This window comes from Fundulus heteroclitus, chromosome 21 (assembly GCF_011125445.2).
Source record: "Fundulus heteroclitus isolate FHET01 chromosome 21, MU-UCD_Fhet_4.1, whole genome shotgun sequence".
NCBI classification, from domain to species: Eukaryota; Metazoa; Chordata; class Actinopteri; order Cyprinodontiformes; family Fundulidae; genus Fundulus; species Fundulus heteroclitus.
Genome location: NC_046381.1, coordinates 35,677,886 through 35,701,551, shown reverse-complemented (window position 1 = coordinate 35,701,551; position 23,666 = coordinate 35,677,886). Strand labels below are relative to the sequence as shown.

The 23,666-nt window shown below is 38.1% G+C and overlaps 1 protein-coding gene across 10 annotated transcripts in view; it reads right to left on the bottom strand.

Moving 5' to 3' along the window:
* Nucleotides 1-1,755: 1,755 nt before the first annotated feature.
* Nucleotides 1,756-23,666, bottom strand: part of ntng1a (netrin g1a) — a 190,625-nt gene continuing 168,714 nt past the window's right edge. For 5 of the 10 annotated variants that reach the window (XM_036124782.1, XM_036124786.1, XM_036124783.1 and 2 more), the window contains 2 exons: nt 20,287-20,421; nt 1,756-2,809 (listed from right to left, as the gene is read on the bottom strand). In XM_036124782.1, coding sequence (XP_035980675.1) covers nt 2,556-2,809; nt 20,287-20,421 — 389 coding nt within the window. In that variant the 3' untranslated portion in view covers nt 1,756-2,555. The remainder of the gene's footprint in view (nt 2,810-20,286; nt 20,422-23,666) is intronic. The other 5 variants (XM_021323145.2, XM_021323146.2, XM_036124785.1 and 2 more) reach the window with 1 other exon arrangement.

Below are 23,666 nucleotides of genomic sequence, written 5' to 3'. Positions count from 1 at the left end.
TCAATTTACAACCCTCCCCTCTGATGCACAGAGAGCAATACTAGCCCGCACCAACAGACCTAAAAACATCTTCTTCGCCAGATGTGTCAAGACATTGATGCAGGAAACGCAAGCGAGTCTTCTCAGTTCCTTCCTCATTTTCTCCACCCATACCTATCCACATTAATTACACACTAAAACAAAAAACAAACAAGCAAGAAACAATCAAAAACACTCACCAAACAACACACGCTGACATTTTTTGTTTGTTTTTATCTTCGGTTCATTCTTTGCAGCAATCTGGTTTGTTGGAATAGTAGCACTTTTGCATATAAACATCCTTTAATCTGAATGATGTTTATTTGGCTATGTATCTGTCTTAAAATATGTTTGTTCTTAATTTAGGCATTGCAGCTTCTGCTGGAAGTGACGATAACATTTCTGCCTGTTTCCAGATTTTTTTTTTTTTGTTAATCACAGGCATTTCTGCCTTTTTTCACTCCTCAACCCCACAGCCAGCAATCCAGGCTGTGGGGGTATGCCATCATATTTTCACAATTAAAGGTGACAACCAACCCAATAAAAAAAACAACAACAACAACAACAAGCAAATCTTCATTGGTACTTATATACAGTGGTTGGTAATAGATTTTCACAGGCTGGGTGCTTTGATGTGAATTATTTCATCAAAAACCACCTCTAAAACTATGTTAAAAGGTCAGTAGTTAGCAAGAACCTCCAGTATGTCTGTGATACTTTTGAAGTCTAAAATGATTTATAAAAAACACTCTATATGTAAGTCATATAGACATTTGTTATATTGAGATTCAGGATAACACTTGTATGAGAATGTCAATGTAATCATAGCTGTTGTTATTTGAAACAATCTCATAAGCCTGCTTATGTGAGACAGGAAACAATCTAAAATAGGGAAAATTGCAACACTAACAAGAACACTTGGACAAAATATAGAAAATAAAAAAAAACATTCAAGACAATAAAACACTTTGTAAACGATGAAAACTGAATGTCAACACAGTTTAGTTTCAGACTTTTATTCACTTAAATTTTCAAGTGTTAAAGCAAGAACAAAACATTGATAATGTCCTTTGGTGGGATTTTAATACATTTTATTAATACTGTATATGTAAACTAATATTTTCTGATGCCAGCACGTTGCCAATACAAAGGGAAATCAACTGCACAACTAAAACAAAATCGAATAATGATTAATAAAAAAAAAGGAAATGAAAAGAGAAGAATAACATTGCTTCTGCATTTGGATGTCTTAAATAGATACATTAAAGGTTGCCTTTATTCAATCACAGTTTGGCAGAGATACAAAAAAGGACTACATGACTCTTTTTTTTGTTCTGTCAAGAAAAAAGAACTTGCAAATACACTGATGGTTCTCTATGCACTTCTTGTCTGCTCGGGGTAAAAACCACCCCCTGTCCACCCATTCCAGGGAGCGAGGTTGCTCTAAGACAGAAAAGGAGTCGGACAGCTTCACTGGATCATCTTTTTTGGAAGTAGAGGAAGGGATGAGAGGGGTCGGGGGAGCGTCTTACACATGTGCATCACTAACATTGGACAAAAGAATCTTTCAGCCAACGAGGGTTTACAGAGTTACGTTCACGAATGCACGGGTCAGTGGCAGCGTGGCGTGGGGGTTAGGGGTGGATGGGGGATAGAGGTGAGAGGGCTGAACAGGGGGGTAGATGAGACAGTAAAGACTGAGGGGGTGTGGGATGTTTTGGGGTAACAGGGGCAAAGTTTTTTTGCGTCACAAAGAGGCAATCTGGGCAGATTTCTTTCTATCCACAATGCACTGACAGAATGTTACTCCCCCCCCCCCCACACCTTTTCCTGTTTGTCGTCGTCTTGAAGTGTAACAGTTCCGTCTCTGAGGACGATCTTCCACGCTGCTCGGCAAGGACGGGGTTTTCTTTAATGTTTTTTTTTTTTTTTTTTGTCATCATCAGTCCAGCAAACATTAACTCCCGAGGCGGGGGGGTGGTGGTGGTGGTGAGGGGCTCGTCAGGCCACCTCAGGCTTGTGCGAGAGCTGATTGGCTGCAGCTGTTGTTGCCGTGGCAATAAGAAAGGAAGTGAACAAGTCTGTCATCTTGAGTTATTCCTCCTCAAAGTGGAAGGATCTCATGTATGGTATGGCTTAGAATGAGGAAGGGGAGGGGGTGAGATGGGGTTGGGGGGCAGTGGGTGTGGGGGAGGGGGGGGGGCAGGATTCACCATTTTTTGATTTATCAGGCAAATGCTCAGTTACTCATACTTTTAATAATATTTTTTTTTATTTTAGATGTATACTCTTTACTTTTATATATTCTTTGAAATTAAATGAAAAGTTTTTGCTTTAGTCTGGAACATTCTCTTCATTGTCAGCACCACGTCTGGCAGCAGAGAAGCTCTGTGCGTCACAGTCCGGAAAGCTAATGGTGTTTTCATATTTTTATTTTTTTTTAACTGTTGTTGGTTATCTGTAAGGGAAAAGGGCTGAGATGGCTAAGGTGGAGGTGGCGGGACTGAGTGTCGCTCCCACTCGCGAACAGGTCCCTTTCAGAGCATGGCGGACCAGCAGGGGGTTTCTCTGGGTAGCGCCGCGCCCAGCAGCAGCAGTGTCAGCAAACTGCAGAGCGAAGGAGGCTTCAGGGGCGCCTGGCCTGAATCGGGCCCCTTGCAACCCCCCAGCTCGGACTCGCAGCGGGGCTTCTCGCACAGCAGGCCCGTGTAGGAGGGGGGGCAGCTACATCGGTTGTTCACACACTCCCCGCCATTTTGGCAGCGCAGGAGTTCGTTGTCGCATACCCGAGCTGTGGTGAGAGGAATGTTAACAGAGGGAGGAAAGGTTAGAATCCGGCACACACAAGCACGGGATGACACTTTACTTGAAGGCACAAGGTGATCATGCAACTGCGACATCTGAAATTATTGCATCCTACCATAGGAGTGTTTCAATTCTATTTGAAATCTTTTAAAAATGAATAGGTTGGCTTCAAGTAAATTGTCACCACAGTTGTCCAAAGATAATACTTCGCCTTTTCAAAGAAATGTGTTTCATTAAAGATTTTTATAGATTATTCAGCGTGCACTGTAGATACCTCGTGAATCTGTATACCAGACTCAATACTAACCCACAGTTTTACCAAAAAGGTTTGCACTAGGAGTCAGTATCACAGAGCCTGCAAAAGCATTCATATTTTTCCACATTTGTCATGTCAAAGCCACAAACCTTAATATATTTTGTTGGAATTTCATGTGACAGACCAACACAACTTTATGTGATGTGAAGTGTTAGTTTCATTTCACACAGAGTGTTTGGTGTGTAGACCACAGTGGTAATTTTTTTCTTCTCATGTGATCTGAGAACCTACTTCTGCATGTTTGCTGTATTCACCACATGGGCTGTATTAAGTAAACTACTTCTTATGTATTTCTTTCTCGCTAGATTTGTACAGTGGCCTTTGAATGACTGAGAATTTTCCTGTCAACAGATTCCCACCCGAGCTATGGATCTCTGCTGCTCCTCCAGGTTCAACACGGGCCGCTGGGCTAATTCCCAGGTTGAAGCTCTCCTACTGTGTAGTGCAATATACTATATACCGTATTTTTGGACTATAAGGCGCACTTAAAAACCTTAAATTTTCTCAAAAATTGAATGTGCGCCTTATAATCCGGTGCACTTTATATATGATTACCATTATTCTTACTGACCGATTTTATGTGGTACAATGTGCTCAAAAATCTGTTAAAATGTGTAAGTACGAGTATGGTGAGCAACGAAGCCGCTCCACTCAATGGATATTTGGATCAATACGGTACCTTGTGACACCTGATCAGCCCCCTGAGCTGTCTATAAGACTGCCTGACTGTAATGTTGAAATTAGAAGTGCATTCATGTAAAGACCCCCGCATTCTCGGGCGTAGTTCACTCCACGGAGGTCCGCGCATACATGTATGTGCACAGCTCAATTTTTACAATTTCTCGGTGGCAAGAAGTCTTTGTCGAACTGTTTTATATGTGACACCAAGCCTGAAACACTGAGCTGCTGCAAGCAGTTGGCCGCAAGACGCGCTGCATCACAGTCCCTCTCTGGTCTCACTGACAGGTGCGCGGTGAGAGTCTGCTGGAAAAGAAATGGCTCTAGGTGCTCAGCTAGCTAATCACACATGTTACCATCTGTTCCGCCGCTTCGTCCCACAGGGCAGGAAGTGTGGGAATTGTAGGAATTTGCCGCAACAAATGTAGGCAACAGTACCCTCGACTATGAAGGGTAAAACGACTGCAGCAAGTCAGTGCAGAGTCCAGCAAGCTCACAGCATGGGAACAGTAAGCCCAAGTATGTGGGAGCCTTTAAGCAGCCTGCGCCCACAGTATACGCTTCCACCAATAAACCAAGTAAGTTAATTCAATATAAAAGTTGTGTTTATTATAGCCATACCTTGTAAAAAGGGCAGTGTAGACCAAACTACTCCATCCTCCCGACAGAGACGGATAGAGAGCAGTGTACGTGTAGGGGCGGAGTGATATTACACACTTGGGAAGAATATTTAGTGTGCCACTTTATATGTGGACAAAGACACACATAGACACGTTACGTCACTGTGCGCCTTATAATACGGTGCGCCTTATGGTCTGAAAAATCAGTGCCCCTTTTCAAAACCTTACCAAAACCTTATCCAAGACCTATCTACATGATGTTGTTTGTTCACTAACAAAACTCTGATGGCCTACAGACCAGCTTAGATTTACCGGTCAAGTCACTCCTAAAGGCAACTTGTAATAGATTTTATTTAGAGGAGGCATGCCAAGCTCCAGTCCTGCAATGAATTTGTTCCTGGTCCAACACATCTGTGCATGCCGTCGCTTCTACAGAATCTTGCCAGGAGCTAATTTTTGTATTCAGGTATGCTGAAGAGGAAACACATTTAAAAGTTGCAGGACTTCAAACCTTCGAGGACTGGAGTTTGACACCTATGAGTCAAATATATTAGAGTGAAGGGGACTTAATATGTGAACACAACCCCACTTTTCATATTTGTATCTACACAAAGGTAAAATTCACAACTCAATTTTCCTCCACATGGTTGGAGCAATGAATAAAATCCCAACAAAACGTACTGATGTCTGGGTTTGTAATGTGACAAAATGTGGAGAAGTTCAAGGAGTGTAAATACTTTTTGCGAGGCACTGATTCTGGGCTTCAGTGTTACCATAAGTTACAATGTTAAGGCACATTACAAACTACAGTTCAACAATCTATTGTAAAGCGATTTAACCAGTTTAGTTGGCTGGTGCAGGTGGATTCACCAGCTAACAGGCTTAAATAGGAGGCACCCGAACTTTCGCTCAGTTTTTTCTGAAAACGTTTCGACACCTATCCAGGAGTCATCGTCAATTCTAGCGACTGACACTAGACATCAAGTGGATGGTCCACCTGATATTGAGATAATGTTGAGTGAAAATCTGGTTGCCTCCAATTTCAAGCCCGTTCCCTGTTGCCATGACCCAGAAACCTCAGAATTTGCACAGGTAAGCTGAGATTCCCTTTAACAGTAAAAAAAAAGACACATGCAACTTGCTAAACAATTATCAAAGCTAACGAAACTTAAAAAAAAAAATTACTTTTTAAAAGGTGGAAACCTCTCTCTCCAATTCCATCATCTAGCTTTTCCAGTTAACTACTGAGCCAGTCACTAAACTGCAGAAAATTCTGGGGGAACCCTGAAGCCTCCTTCCGCTGGGACGTTTGTGAAAACATTTTCTTAGGAAATGTCCAGAAGGCATTTTCCCCAGATGCCTACACCGCTTAAAGGTGGCATTTTTTTACAGGCTGGAGGAGCAGCAAATGAGCATCTGCTGGTGATCTCTTTACCATAACACTAAGATGTCAACATTTGTATAAAATACAATTTGTATAAAATACAAGTAGCCATGTCTGGCTACTTGTATTTTTTTCTGTCTCATTCATTTGGTAACTAACCAATAGCTAAGGACTGAAACGTAGATTAAAGGTTAATTTCATACCAGCAGACCCCTTCGAGCACTACAGCCTGTCTTTCACATTCGCTCATGAACAACACATCAAAATACTTGAATTGCTCTTCTCCTGTGCAGCAGCTCAGTCTTAAATAGAATTGGCACTACATGTTTTTGCGACTGAGGAAACTGACTCCAAACTTGGAGGTGTAAACTGCACTTTGGTTAATTAATGCTCAGCTGCTCCTTTGCCTGGTGGAGGTCTGCTCAAATATAGACAACACCATTGCATCATCTACCTCTCAGACGCAATACAAACCCAGCTGAAATGAGAACCCTCTGCTCTTTCGTTGCACATAAAACTCGGTTAATAATGGCCTTGAAAATAGTTCTTTCCATAGTGATCATGCCACTTTTTAAACCCACTGGAAATAAGGTGGACTACTGATAGTCTCAATCAAGCTCAGATTTAGATTCTATGGGGACCTTGTAGCAAAGAGGACAGGGCCTTACATCTGAAGGACCACTAACTAAACTCTTCAGAGGCCGTGGTTGTAAGTCTTGTTCACGTCCACATCAATGTTGCCCTTCACCAAACAGAAAAAGTCTGGAGAATACTTAGAAAAAGTAAGAGACAAAAACAAACATCCAATAGGTTTGGCCATGAAATACTTGGCTAATAAAGACACTGCGAGTACATGTTCACCTTTATGCTCAAGGTAAAAAAAACAGCTGATTTTAAAGAATTTATTGAACTGTAAGGCACTTGTATGGATAACTTTTGTCACTTTTAAAAAGACCCAGGTCAACTGCTAGCTCCATCTGTATTGGCTTTATTAATCACCACATTTAGTTGACATATGAGGTAGAATTGTAAAAATTACATTCATCAACATCGATATATTAATTAAATAATTCATGCAAAAAAGAAAATAATCAATCTATATCATTATTTCTAAGATGAACCTTTTTTTTTGAAATTCACAAGGCATGAGACTAAAGTCATCAAGTGATCTATTATTATTATTATTATTATTATTATTATTATTATTATTATTATTATTATTATTATTATTATTATTAATATCATTATTGTTAGTATTATTACTATTATTGTTGTTTTAAAATTAGAATAATGTTTTTATTATGTTTAAATGCCTGCTTAGAAATAAAATGGTTAAAACATACATGTTTTTGTTTTTTTGCGAGTTAATAGTGTAAATAATAGAGTTAAATGGGCAGATGGTATCTCATCATATCGCTTGGAAATCGTAACAGGCGCCAAATATCGTATTGTCATCCAAACAAATTGTTATAATATCATATTGTGATAAAACTGGTGATTTACACCACTAATATGCAACATTACTGCATAGGAACTGTTTTGAAAGCATTAAGCTCAAAATTAGCCTTCACATCTTTAACCTTTTGGAACCAGCTGTAGTGTAAATGGCACTGATTAGCCATAATTATAAGTCAAAACATACATTGTTCATGGGCCAGTCTCAGGCTCTACTCTAGGTACCCTTTGGAGAACAACTTTTTATTTTGAATTGTTAGACATTGTAGTTTTGTTACATTATGTTCTATAGCTGTACCAGTCAGACTGTTACAAGCTAATACTGATTTCTGATTTGATGCTTTTATAGAAAGAAAGAACAAGGTAACAGTCACACTGTTCTGAGTTTTGGGGACCAACACATTTATTTTTAAAGTTGTTACTGAGTAAAAAAAAAAAAAAATCTTATCTTTTGAGTTAGCTATTTTCAGTATCAGCGAGATGTTTAAAAATAGTGAAGGCGCAAAAGTTGAAGGAAGTTTCTAGAAAAGAAACTGGAACTTTTACAACGACTTATTGATTGTTTATTACATTATCATTGAGTTTAGGCGTTTTAGTAATAAACCGGAACGGTTACCATATTATAGCAAAGTTACTCTTTTTTCTTGCAAGGAAGCAAATATGTAATGGAACATGCTAAGGTTTTGAAATGTTGGCAACCTTTTGGAAAGTTTACAGTTGAAGTAAATATCTACTTTGTTTACAGGGCATATGCCCAGATATTGCTGTTATTAGTAATGCTAACTGCTCCTGATAATCACTAATATATGATGCTAAACAGTTTAAAATTACATGAAATAGTAGTAAAGTGCTGAATGGAGAGCTGTGTAATATTGACAGCTCATACACACAGTGTGACATGGTGTCCTGACATAATAACGAGCAATCATAGCAGAAAGGGTGTTTAATCCTTTTTAGTTGGGTTTTATTTGCACATATACCTCTTTCAATAAAGATAAGGAGATCTGAATGTGTTTAGAGCTTTTTTTGTGATACAGTAAAGAACAGCTACTATAGGGTATATTAGTGATATTGGATTTATTTTATAACAAACCTTCTATTGTTATGATAGTTATGCTTTCTAAAGTATGTAGAAAAAAAGTATTTTGTTGTTATAGTTTTGAAGGATAAATCTTGATAGGTTGGAATCTGTATTGGAAAGTAAGAGTTATGCATAATAGTTGCTTAGAAATTGGCCATTAATTTTTTGCCTCTTACAAATGTGACATTGCATGGTAAAAGAAAATGGCAAGGTGTTGTGAGATGAAAATTATTTTAAATCAGCGAAAAAACAACAACAATACAAGCATTTCCCCTGAATCTAGTAAATAATAAATACAATTTCAGAATTGCTAGTAAATTGAAATCAAATATGCACAAAGTAGTTTCTGAACTAAAATATAATTATACTCTGGCATTTCAGAGGCTTACCTCAAATAAAAATAGTTTTTGAGTTGATAAGGTCTTGCCACTCTTGATTTTTAAATCTACTGCATCTGTATTTAAACATGCTTCAGAAAATGAAGGCAAATATTAAATTTTTGCTTTTTCTCCCAATAAAATTGTAACCTTGGCAATATCTTTTCACATCTTACCATAGCGACATGGCATTTAGAATGAAAGGCAAACGTCTAAGGTTTACACAAAACACAAAACAAATCCAAACATAATAAAGTTTAAATGCCAGTGTCCGACAAAACCTCGTCCACTTAACTATAGGCCTCTAACTAAACTTTCCCTGAATCAGCTCCATTACGGCATAAAGACACCCACAATCACCCCAGTTCCTGCAAGGGTTCTCCCGGACAGCGCTGACTTTAAACAAACTGAACATTAGGTGAAAATTGGTGTATATTTAGAGCTGGGACACCGAGGCCACTCTATTCCCAGTGGAGGCAAGCTGTCAAGCAAGCTGGAGGCAAACAAAGCTGCACAGCACAAACTAATAAACCAACAGAGACAAATAAACAGTGATAAACAAAGGGGCCACTTCTGCCCATTTCAGTTGGTTTATGGGAGTGGAAAACAATGCGGTGAGTAATATATGAAGTCTGCGGACTAGAAATATCACAATAACAAATATAAGATCTCTCTCCTAATACCCAGCACTGGGTGCATGCCATCTCCCAGGAATAGCCAAATAGAGCTTTGATGAAAACCTTTCTTTAGAGTCTCTATATAACGCGTCTCATATTTGTGTTTCTTGAATACGGGGGAGAAAAAAAAAGGTGCAGCGTGGATCAGAAAGTGCGTTTTACTATTGATTCAGAGACGATGTCTGAAGACAAGTCTGATTAATAAAGCCTCTCTGATGGAAGGACAGTAAATGGCCAATAATTAAATGATCTACCTAATGCACAACTTTCAATGTAAAACTTGTCTGTAGCTGGTTTTAATTGGTGTGACGATAACAGCTCAATATTGTAAATATGCCGCCTTCTTTATAACGACTAAAAAGACCCTGCTCATTATAGAATAATGAGAAGAAGTAGTAGTAGTGCTAATTTATTTAGAAGGAAACCTGTCATTTCAATCAGTTTAAAGTTCTTTCCTGTTTTAATACAACCAAGAGGCTTCTAATAACAGTAGAAATACTTATACTGGTACATCAAAATGTTTTAGACTTTCAAACTAAGAGTACAAGAAGCCTGACAAGGGATCCTTCCATGAAATGAAGGATGTAAAGCATCTTAACATGTAGAAGATTAAAGATCATAGACATTAAGAACATTTTGCTGCTGTGGCACTTTAATGGATCTGGCGATGTTAGATTTATATTAATGTGCCTTTTAAAACACTCCTTTGACATCTTGTCACATAGCAACCGCAGGTTTCACTGCAAACACAGCTGAAAGTTTTTTTTTAGGGTATGTCTCTTTCAGCTTTCACTCCTACCATAGGTCCTTACCTGGATTTAGGACTGGACTTTGACTGGGCCATTTTAACTAACCCTTTGAATTGAACCTTTCCTTTGTAGCTCTGGCTGTGATGTTTAGGGCTGTTGTTTTGATGGAAGGACAACCTCCATCTCAATTTACTGCCACGAGTTGTAAATGCACCTTCCCACCAACTCTGAGGAGATTCTCTGTTCTTCCTGAAACAGGCCTGTCCACACCATGATGCTCTCACCACCATGTCCCACAGTTGGGAGTGATATGTTCAGGCGGTGCCCTGTGTTTGTGTTCTGCCACGTTTATAACCATGGAGACCAAAGACTTTAACCCTCGTCCCATCTGACCAGAGCACCTTCTTCCACATGTTTGCTGTGGTTCCTATATAACTTCTGGCCGAATATAAAGATATGTTTAAGGCGCTGTATCAGCAGGCACCATCAGTCTCTGTCTGTAGACGCAACAGCTGATGTACACAATAAATGCTGACATTGAAGTGCACACAGGTGAATTCTGAGGGCACTTGGTTGCATAGCATTTCATTTCTAGTGAAGAAGGCTGAATATAAAGGCACACTGCAGATTTCTGGGTTTTATTCGCAAAACTAACTAAAAGCAGTACTTTTCCTTCCTGTGTGCTATGCATAAAATGTGCTATGCATTTTTTGCACAACCCTGTGTTAGCTTTAGAATACTGCTGCCAAATACCAGTACATCGTTAATGTTTATTTACAACATTGTGAGCTACAAGCTTTTCCTTTTAGTTAAAAAGATATATCTATTTACCCAATATTTCAATTACTACAGCATAAAGGCAAGTTTTAAGCATCAGCAGAGAGGTAAGTCAGCACAATGCTTGGTTCACCTTCTGACCAGCTTCAGCCAGCATCCTCGCACGGTCTTCAGGATTCGTTCTGGCATCAGTTGCACAGTTTGGACCCAGGAACATTATTCTCTAAGTGACAGAACCATTTAATTTTTCGATTTACATTCTAGGAGTTTGTTTAAAGTTTGCCTCCATCTTACAAAAATTTTGTGAATCAAGACAAATCATAACCATCTGGGGTTTTCCAAGTTGTTTAAAGGCATAGTGATCTTAGTTTATATAAATCTCTACATTTAAAGGAAGTAATAAAAAAATGTGCTCTTGTTATTCTGGCATCTTGCAAATAGAAATATTTTTTGGTAAGCCAACTGGAGCTTAGTCTGGTTTGATGTTAAAGGTACACATTGAAATTCTACTATTTGCTTTACATGACATATTAAATTAGAATTGCATTTTCTCTTTGGACCCTGTTAAAAAAGAATTCAGCATGAAGCTTAAAGCTGAAAGGAAAGTTCAGCAGAATTCAAAGGTAGGTCCAGATAATGGCCATCCCCTGCAGGCAGAGCGCTCCATCGCCAGCCAATTAAGCAGAGCCAAAATCTAACATGAAACACAGATATTGATTGTTTGAAAATAAGCGTCAATAACTAGATGTGTCAGACATGCAAGTTCAGTAAGATTAAAGGTGCTCCAATGTAGCCTCAGAACTCAGCTCCTTTTAGAGCTCTGCGGCTTTATCCGCTTTCAATCTCCCCACATCGACTATTTCGCATTACTGCCGGTAAACAAAGGAGGCACAGGCAGTAAATGACAAGATTTGTTGTGTTTGCCTTTGATATGAGTGATAATATTTAGAGAGGGAACCAGTGAACTAGGTGTACGTGTCTGGGAAAATGATGTGTTTGAGGAGAGATTTAAGTTTTAATTGCATTTTTCACTCTGACTGCATGAACAGAAGTATTGCATCAGCAAAGACAAAAAAAAAAAAGAAAAGAAATGACCAAGACTAAAACATTTAAACTACTAACTACTACTGCTAAATACTATTTAAACTTGGAGGCCATACATGACCAAAGGCGACTTTGATCTCCTGTCATCAAACACATTGTCCAAATTATTTCTAATAGTACAGGAAAAAATATAATTTTTACTCATCTCTTGTCCCTCCTTGAGCTTTTACATATTTAAAATTGCAATATTTAGATGACTAGGTAAACCTATATCAATCTGTTAAATAAATTAAAAAAAATACACATTCATGGCATATTGTGGTGTTATGATGCTCATGTTTTGTCATTATTGCCTTCTTTAATTAGCTGCAAGGCCAAGAACAACAAGTCTCTATCAATATTCATGTAGGAAACTGTGGCATATTGGTGCGGTCTAACTGTTCTGTTATTCATTCTCTTTGGAGGGTAAAACTTCATAATTGTAGCTGAACATCAGGTGATTATGTGTGAACAGTTGTTGTGACTTTAGTTGGCCAGTTCTATCCCTCGTTGGGTGTTCGATTCTGAGATAAATACAATTTTTGGTGTATCCAGTTTTACAGAAATCTCAGGGAACCTACTGGAAGAGGAGATTGCTACTAATATCACACATCAGGTATTGATACGTGATTATTGCTTGGATGCTAATCTATCTAGAATAACTTCAGCTTTAAAATTTCTAGTAGATGGATTTGGACAGGATTTCACCCTGAGAGGGCATGGGATGTGAGCCATGCTCGCTTCTCCCTTTCAAACGTCCCTTTGTGTGGAAACAGATGTGCACGTTGACAGTGTGTGTTTACTCTGTACACACTGAATATATTAGTAGCCACCAACAAGTTGCAGTGGAAAAACAGTGCATTTTAATGAAGATCCATCTGTGCCAAAATGACTAAAATAACCCAGTGTATTTTGCACTGAATGTAAATCATAATGCAGCAGGTTTTGCTTTATTTGAACATTGCAGACAGACAATGACTGAATACAGTAAAAAAATAAATTATCATTAGGTTGCCTTAAGTTTTTTTTTTTTTTATCGTGAGGTAAACACAACAAACAAGAGCGGTAAGACAAAAAGGTAAGCAAAAGATTATGCCCAGATATTATTAAGAGTCAAGTGTAGTCCATTACTGCACTTTGGCAGTTGATTGATATGATACGGTAAGTGAAATAGTTTCATAGTCAGCAATAAGCTCTAACAACTACAGAAAAAAATCTTCCTCCGTTTAAGGATAAAAAAATAACCAGAATAATATGAATAATCATAACAGTAAATATGAAATAACTAAATAACCATTATAATTACAAAGTATGAGGAGCAAAAAATTAATGAAAAAGTAAAATAACAGGTAAATAAACACATAAATGTGTAATTTAGTAAATGGAGAGGGGGGATTTTATTAAATTATTGTTTTCATTTTGACCTCCTGAGATGGTCGGCTCTGTGCAGAGGGTGCAGAGTACATGAAAGTATCCCCCCAATCCAGAGGCACTCTTTCAAACCCATATCAGCCAATGCTGACATGGATGCCCTGTTCTTCTGCTATTATACTAAAAGGTTGTTAAACTTGTGGCACCCCTAATCTTGCGTGATTCATTAAAAAAGACACTGCAGAGTGGGTTGTAAATCCCTCTTAAACCATGCTTATCCTATCCTCTTTGTGTATTATAGTTTTTTTTAAATAATCTTATTTCCTTCCTTATTCCTTTGTTTTATGCAATTTAAGTGTAACTGTTAAGATAAAATACTGGAAGTGTTAAGTAAATTAATTTCACAGATAAATAACAATAACAGTAAAAGATAAGTATATGAGTGTGCCGACATTTTGTCCGTTTATTTTGTTAGCCTTATTAATTTGTGTTTTATGCAATCTGCATGGCATCTCCCCCAGGTGTTCCGTTTAGTTTAGGTGACTCTAAAATGGGTTTGAATTATTGTAAAAGTAAAATACATTATATTTTTCTTATGAATTGCAATATTTTCCAGGTGTATATATTCAGTGAGAAGGCTTGTCCAGATGTTAATATGGGACAGTTTCTTTGATTTCCAGTCAAAAAGAATTGTTTTCTTGGTGGTAGAGAAACAATGAGTGGACCTATGTATTTGTTTGGGAGACTTTCAGCTTCTGTATAGTGGACAGGTGAACAGGTGTGCTAGTCCAGGTGGAATTAATTAAGTCATCAGTGCTACTCAAGGTGCATTGTATGCAAGTGTGTCTATTTGCAAAAGCCATTTAATTTTTTTTTTAGTGATGTGTGATCTGTGAATTACTTTCTACAAATGTTTGGTTTGAGTTACTGGTAGACGTAAATATGTTGTTATGAATGTATTTATGTAGTCTTGATGAGTTTTTCTTTGTATTACATATATTTTTTTATTAATTCATCCAATACTTTAGATGATTTCAATGAGCTGTTTTAAGAAATAAATAAAATGATTGATGGTGTCTGGAAAATGAGCTGTTTAAAAAACCCTGTGATCATTTAGTCACAATCGGGTGGCACTGCCCCTGCCTAACAATCACAGTTAGCCCAGCCCCGAGCCTAGCAACCTAAGCAAAGTAAAACTCTGCCATGCAAAGTTTTAACTTGTCTTTCAAATCACTCTGCTTTTGATCACCTGCTTTTGAAGTTATAAAATCTGCTTTTGAAGTTATAAAATCCCACATTGAAAATCCCACAGTAACGCTAGCGCTCTTAGCTTCCTATTTTTTTTAAATAAATATAAAAGGTAAAAAATACAACAGGATAGTCCAACACTGCAAAAATGTGGTTTTCAGTATAACTCTGGAACTCTTTCTAAGGTTTCCCTGTAGGAATATGTTACTTATTTCCCATCCAGAAACTGTTGCTGCGTTTTTGCTGGTTGAGAAGGAGTCTTACTCAGGGTCGAGGATGTATTGTTGTACCATTGTGCATACGTTTGCGGCCATTTTCATGTGCATAAAGTGCAAGTGTAAACACTGAGTCGGGGGCGTGGCCAGCTACAGCCTATTTGCATAAAATTGATGGAGCCCTAAAAACAGCTCATTCTGAAAGGAGCTCAATGTAGGTGAAAATGGGAATGTGAAATCTCATTATCTGACAATGATTTTGGGCAGAAAATGTAATGAAAATGTTTAGTATAGTCCTTAGACCTAGCCTAAATAATAAAAGGGAGCATAATAGGTCCCCTTTAAAGGTGGATCTAAGGTGTTGATAGCGGAGGAACTCTTTTCTCCTTACTCCACACTTCTGAATCAATGCTCTAAAAGAAACAAATGTAATATTTTGAAACAGATGTTGGAAATGAGATATTTCATTTTCTTCCCATTATAAATATTGTATTGGGATGTTATGGACTTGAAAACCAGGCTTGAGCCAGATTGGATTCTGCTTACAAGGTGCCCAAACTTTCCACCAGGCTATCAGGGCTGAATGTTTTGTCGCTGCCTTGAAGTACTGAGTTTTTTTTTAAGTTGATGGTATTAGATATGGGCTGTTCTGATGTAGAAGTGTTTTTACATTGATTTCACTCATGACTTGCTATGACTGTCAAACTGAAACTTCTGCAGGGTTGATAGGGATATTTTTTTTCCCAACAGAAGTAATACACAAATATGTCGATAGAGATAGTTGTGGAAGTATCTTCATTTTAACTGTGAATATGTGGCCAATAGGTTTGGTGTGGCCAACAACCAAACCAAAATAAGCATGGCAGCGCAGGAGGGCACATGAGCAGCTGCTCCTATCACATCTGTTTAGTAAAAATCCATGATTTCTTGTTTGAAAGAGGTACAGGAAAAAGTGCATTGACTAGCTAACCTTCTTGTGTTTTCTCATGATACATGCTGTTTATGTTTTAATTTGATACCATGATTGGCTAAAACCAACCTTTGGTAGGCAGTCACTAGGTGCCGCTTCGCCCAATCAGCTCGGAAAGTTCTGCTGAATGTCCCGCCTTTCCCCAAACGGATTCAACATGAGCGGTCCCAGATTGATAATGTGCAGAACGTAGTGCTACACATAATCAATCTGGTAGATGTGGCGATAATATCCAAAATTGTTCATGTAACTTCAGGAAATCCATCTTGTCTGGGTGATTTGTTGTTGAGCATTGGAAATAGGGCTCAGTGAAGTTCATCTTGTTTAAAAGGAAGGGCTAACATAATTGCCCTGTCAGCGGATAAATGAGGCAGATCGGTTTCTTTCAAGAAGGCTTCTATTTCCATTTAGTTTGGATTATGATCTGGTTTACATAACTGAAAGGATATAAAAACATTGATGTATTGGGGTTTTTGAACTGTTTCTCCTGTTAAATTTAGAATAGCGGGAATGTTAGATCTTTTTATGTATTTATTTTTTTGCATTTGAGCTGATTGGCCAGGTATTGACCTACTCTATTACTATATTGAACGTTGTCATATTTAAGTTATTGAATTATTGTTTTTTGTGCATACTTGTTTCCAGTTTGTATTTTAAATAACTTAATTCCTCCTTACTTGTCTATCTGGATGTCCGATGTAAGAACTAATTAAGTAACTTATTTTCTTTTCTAAATCTGTATCTGTAGTTGTTTTTTTTCTCGTGCAATGAATATGCTATTAGCTTATCTTAAACTATAGTCGATAATTCTGTTCAGAAACACTTTGTTATACTGGGTATAATCGTCCTTCCATCCTCAGCTTAAGACTGATTCTGATAGCTGCTGAGAGCGACTCTGAGTAACGAAGTTACCTTTTATCTGAGTGAGGAGGTGTGGTTGACCCCATTGCTAGGTATGACGCTGTCTTTTAGGAGCTGTGATTGGTTAATAGTACTAGAAAAAAAAACCCACAAATGTACTCCTAGTAATGAGAGAATGTAGTGAGAGAAACTAACCAATTAGACTGGATTAGGAAGTGTCTGATGGTGATGAAACTTAGCAAAATTAAAAATATTGTCACACAGCATCACATCAAAATGTTTAAATGCACCTTATTTACATCCTCACTATCATTTTTGATTTGCTAATGTTTACTCGCCATACTCGTCATTTTACTACTTCATCTATTTGATGTTAATGTGCACTCACCTGTTGGCATTTTACTGGGATTGCCTGCTTGTATAAAGTGGTTGTATTTGACAAAACGACCGACATAAAATGTAAAAATAAAAAATGTAGCAAAAATACTGAGAGGAGCAGCGCCTCTGCCCACACAACTCCGGGAGGAGAGCAGAGGAGTGTTGCTGATCAGGGCGCAAATAGGCAGACTGTGAAGCATAGATCAATGCGCCTTTTTCTCTGTGTGTCTTGGTGCTTTTATGCACTAGCCTGGAAATTCAGAATCACTCCTTGCAGCAGTAAAAGTCAGGGAGAAGATGGCATCACACAAGCAAACTTCTAGATGACCATTTAGGATACTGACATCATTATGTACAATACAGAAATACTTTCTCACCTCTTTTATCTTCTGTAGATTATTTATGTATATATTTGTCTTTGGCTTTTCCCATTTCTGTAAATATTATAAAATAGTCATTTGTACTACATTCTTTGTACATTTATCCACATTTTATTCATTGCCATTCAATATTTCCCTAATATTTATTTATCCTCAATAAAACTATGTTACTAGAGCTGCACTTTTAACCTGTTCAAGCGCTGAAACTATAATCCCCATAGGGAGAAATTAATTAAAGTTTATCTTATCTACATATTAATAATTGTCTGATTGTTAAATAGCATTTTGTGCTAATTTCCTCCTCTATTTAGGTGGTGGATCAGCCAATCAGCTCTCTCTGTTTCTCCCATCTTCCCTGCTTAAGACCCACTTAAGCTAAAAGTCCTCCTCACTACTCCTAACATTTTGTCACTTTAGGAGCTCTCCTACGGCCTAAGGAGCTTTGTGAATAACTCTTATCTTACTGAGGTAAAATTCTAAGAAAACTCTACTTTTAGTCTTAGGGTTCTTTGTGAATACAGGCACAGATCTTTACAGGAATATCTCAATAGTGACCCAAGTAATTTCAATATTTGCCAATATAGAGTCACAATCCCATACCTGCTGTCTTACAGCACTGACTTCCTCACAATTGTATTGTATTTTTTGTATTTTTTGGTATTCTTTTTGATCCATTGTATATATGAAGATTCACTGTATATAACTGAATGCACCTTCCCTAATCTGCACCTTCTTGTGAGCAGATGTGACGAGTGAATTTCTCCATTGTGAGATCAATAAAGACTATCTTATCTTATCTTATCTTATCTTATATACCCAAAATTACCATCAATTTATACTAATAAACCAGGATTGGGGATACATTTGACAACTTGGTGTCTACATAGTTTTAAAATGCTAAAGATGACTGCTACATCTGCTACTGTTTCTTTGATGCTGCTCTAGTAAGGGGAACATGCATCAGCTGTCTAAGATGTGAAAAAGTGATTATTTAATGTGACATTATTTGATATGAAAGCCCGACCATGGTAGCATATTTTGGAGGCTGACGTGGTGCCCAACAAGCCTGTTTAGAAACAGCTTTGTTGTTAATGCTACTGATAAATGATGTCCACGCCTAAAGGGGTCAAAAGTGAAGCAGCCGAGTGATGCGGATCTGCTGGTGTGATTGACCATGATGCTCCTGATGTATGTTCCCCATCATGCACAACCAACTAAAGCAGTTTTTGTTTTTGCAATATGATGTAAAATAGTTTTCTGATCTGTTTAGAATCTCAATGATGTTTGCTTGGAGGCTCTGCCGAAGTAACACCCCACATGTGATGCCCAGGCTGCGATTTGTCGGCTATGTCTTGTCAAGAAGGAACTGCATACTGTGGCTCTAGCAGCTCACTTTGGTGTAGGGCACACATCGTTGTTATTTTTAACAAAGCAATTCGTCCCAAATCGGTGACGTCTGGTCAACACCGTCCTTTTTGATCTTGTTTCTTTCCTTGGTGCAAACGCTTCTGATAAAACTTTCCATGGCTGGAGACCAATGATCTGTTCCGTCTTAGTCCATCTTAGCATGAGACATTGGTTATGTTGCTAACGGTGTCAACAGATCCTGTCTATAAAAAACTGTGCACCCTTCCTTCCGTTTGGCTTAGAAACACATTCTTCCTCTTTAGAGTTTAGTATAAGTGTTATGCCTTGTTTTACTTTTCCTCAGAGTTGGCTTAATCACTGTATTGGGCCGTGTTGCTCTTTTTTTAACTGCAGTCAGCTTGATACAGATTGCTCAAATATGCTGCAATCAGGACTTGGAGTTGAATCAAGACATCCATTTATCTTTTTTTTTCTTTTATTTGTTGTGGCAGTTGCAGAGAAATGTTCTTTCCCCAGTCAGCTCTTTTAGGACAAAGGTTAATGAATGTTGCAGTCATCTGTTGCTTTTTGAATTGATATTTCAAGTTCTGTGAACAACAGTTAAAACGGGGTGTGTAATTATTTTTAAATCTAAAACCCAGAAAGAAAATAAACATAAGAATCCTCTAAACGTCTACATAAAATCCCCCCTGCATGTCAGACCTGAATTAGCTTTGTATTTTCCGCCTGGAGAATAATCAGAGTGGGCATGAATGTTTTCTATCTCCAGATTTATTCGTCAAAAGTTTTAAAAATCCCCTTCCCACTTGAGGTTCATGCCTCTCTCTCCCTGCCTGTAGGTTTGTCGCTGATAGCGTGACTTGATGAAAACAATGAAAAATTGGTGACATTTGGAGGAAAACAAAGACTTCGTGGGGCATGCTTTGTAAAATGACTGGAGGAAATACAAACGGCAGACTATAATGGATGTGTTGGACCTGAAAACGACCTGTTTCTCCTTTCCAAAAAAAATAAATAAAAATGTTAGTGTTGGGCGTCATTGTCCTGTTGTGTGCCGGCACGGAGGATCACAGGCAGCCTGTCAAGCAGTCAATATTGACTCAGCTGTTGTGCCGATTGTGTGCGGGACGCCTCTGCGGCTGAGTTACAGAGCAGCATGCATCCTGCCATGCCGTCGCTTCTTTTTCTTCTGGAGGCCATAACAGGCACCTGCTGATCCTACATTAGTAATGCAGCCACAGGACGGGTGAAATGGAGGTTCCGGTAATGGCGTAGAAAAGGGATGACGGGGGGTATCCGTCGCAAAGGGCGAGGACTTGCATGTGCAGCACATTCCTCCACCCGAAAGCTCGGGGATTACACAGAGAGGGCAAACATCTTAGAGAGACAGCAGGAGGAGACAGAGCTGAGGGGAGGGGAGAACAGTCGGGCAGTTTGCAGATAGGGAGAGTGGTGGTGGTGGTGGTTCTACTTACATTTGCAGCCATTTTCCCACAAATAGCCGGGCAGACACTCCTGACACTTGGGGCCCGTAGTGCCCTCCTTACATATACAATATCCTGTGCCATTACAGCGATCACTGACTGAGCCAGAAGGATTACAATTACACTCTGAAAAAACAAGACACACACACACACACACAGGCTGGAGAATAGTTGCGGTGCTTTGAGTTCCCCGACACACGTCAAGGAATCTCACAGCTTCTCGAGTTGTGTTAGAAGCTTCCTTTAGTAAAATAGGATAACATGGAAAAGTGAGTTTATTTCATTAAATCAACTGAAAACGTTGTGACCCACAGATAGAGCCATTATGCACAGAGGGATTTAGTTCTGTCAATTCTGATCATTCCGGCTCACAGCTAAGGAAAACTGAAATGCTTTGTCAGAAAAGTGGGATATTGGACAAGGCCAATAAAAAAGGATTTTAATATTATTTTATGGTCATGTTATAGCATACACAATCATGGGCAAAACTGCTGACTTGACAATTGTCCAGAAGACATTCATTGACACCATCCACGAGGAGAGAGTAAGTCACAAACAGTTTGTTACTAAACAAACAAACAAAAAGCTGGCAGTGGCAGCAATTTAATGGAAAATTAAGTGAAAGAAAAACACTGTGTCACAAAGATGTGTACAAAGAATTGGGATAACCGCCAGTCCTTCAAGAGATTTGGGGAGATTTACAAGGTTTGAACTGCAGCTGGAGTCAAAGTTTGATGAGCAACCACATCCTTTCATATCCAGGATGAGGGCTAAGACAGTCTCTTTCCCAGTGTATAGCTGAAGCATCTTACCTGGGCTGAGGACTAAAGGTCCACTTTTTCATAAATAAAATAAGTTCACCATTTCCTAGCATGGTCCTGGAGTCCGGAGGAAGAGTGGAGAAAAGAAGAATTTGAGCTTCTTGAGGTTATTGTGTTTTCTCCACTCCAAAGTTAGCACAGTTGTTTCCTTTCCAGAAGGAATTAACAACCTGACCACATAGCCAGAAAACGGTCATGGTCCCACTGTGCTAGATTGGCCATTAAACTAGCCTGCATCTATTAAAGCAACCTGGGCTTCCTTAACACCTCAGCAGAGCCACAGGCAGATGTCCTCCATGGCATGCCGCACAGCTGTAGTAATTTACTCAAAAGAATAGCTATACGGATTAGATGTACTGTACAGTACATAGTTATATAAAAGAAGGTTAAAATATATAACAAGTGGACTTCTGTTCTGAAATTTCAGAACACAAGTCCACTTGTTATTTTTTTTTTTACCTTCTTTTTGGATCGATCATGACCTGGATGACCGATAATCTTCACCAACGGCATATTGATATAAAATTCAGTGGGTCAACTTTTGTGTATTAAACATCTTTTTGTTTCTTACGGTCTTTTTAATGTTTCTATTTTAGGAACAGATAGGTTTCGTTATCTGCAAGCCAAAATCATCAAAATGAACAGAGATAAAAAAAAAAAAGTATCCCTCAGTGAGTAAGCAATCGCCATGATACATAAATGTCACTGTGTAAATGTAACTACCAAAATAAACAGCCTTTTCCATTATATTCTAATTCATTGAAATTAACCTATATTTCTGATAGATAAAAAAGTCTAACTGGATTTCAAGAATTTACACAGAGAAAAATGCTACCATTTCAACGGCAATGAGGATAGAGAAAATGAGCAGAGAATGAAGTTGATTTTAAATGCATGAACACTTTATACACAACATATTTGTAATTAATATTAAAATGGTTTGCCCTTTACATGAGAACCTAGGATGCAATGAGCTTTAAAGCAAAGCAATATCAGTAGATCTGATTTTAGATGGACGTTGGAACCATTCACACAGAGATAAAGATGGACAGATAGAAGATGGGTGATGGAGTGAAACAAAATACAGGATTAAAAATGACAGAACTGTACATTGAAATGGGCATTGTAGTAATAAATTCTTCAGTTCCTATTCATTTAAAACTGCTTCTCAATACGTACATCTATCCTTTCTGACATTAACAGAGAAGGACAGTCTTAAACACCACTTTGAAATTAAAAGAAAAGAAATAACCTGCTCTGTCTCTGGTGACCTGCGCTTAATTGACCTTTCCAGAAACTAGAACGCTTTGCAGTCAAGGTGACACCTATTTTGACAGTCCCCGACTACAACATTGCACCTTATGTGACTGTGTTGCATGTGGCTCCCCCTGACTGACATCCAGGGGTCAAGCAAGAGGAGAGAGGTGACGGCATGTGACAAACTGGGGGGGTCAGGGAAAGAGAGTCAGGGTGACGGCGAGCTCGGCACTCGGTAACGCCTCTGTGACTCTTAATGCCAAGTGACGGGTTTCAGCTGCTCCTCCTGAGGCCATTTCATGTATATGACATATGCACTTGCCTGGCATCTTTGACTGCCTGTGTGACTTCTCTGGAAAAATTTCTCTCAGAACTCATGTTACCTGTCAGACTTCCCCCTCAGGACGTACAAATGCACCTGACACTCAGAGCTGTGAATTTACACTATAAATACGAGGAACAGATTTCAATGGGGAACCCAACTATTACCTTGGGAGTTACATGAATTGTAGAACACAAAGCAAAGAAATAGATGTTGTTTAAAACTGTCTGCACATGAGTCGTAACTTAAATAAAAAAATCTAGGTGATGATGGCCCTTTCTAATGTTGTGCATTATAAAAAAGTGGCCATTGAATAGCACGCTAGCAAAGTTTATTTATATGTATAAATAAAGTAAATTTCTGTTATGCACAAACTGATAAAACTGTGTCTGGTATATCTATATCTATATCTATCTATCTATCTATCTATCTATATATATATATATATATATATATATATATATATATATATATATATATATAGATATATATATATATAGAGATATATATGTCTGGCATATATATATATATATATATATATATATATATATATATATATATATATATATATATATATATATATATATATATATATATATATATACCAGACACAGTTTTATCAGTTTATGCATCTATTACTTTGGTGAAGCACAGACCTCGGTTAAATGTGGTACTCCTGTTAACAAATGCAACCTGTTTGACATTTTAAGAGATGCCAGACAGTTAGCAATAGTTCAATTGTCAATTGAAAAACCCTTTACTAACCATGTCTCCAGCTTTATATGTGCTGAGCTAACTTAGCTGTTTACCCTCCTCAGCGAATAAACCACATCAAACAAAACATGAATAAAGGAATCGATACAATGTAAAATTCAAAGTGTTCAAAACAAACAATGGGCAAATATTCATTAACATTAGATTTTAAATCTTCCGGTTTTATCTAAGAAGCTACGGTTATCATACTTGTTAAG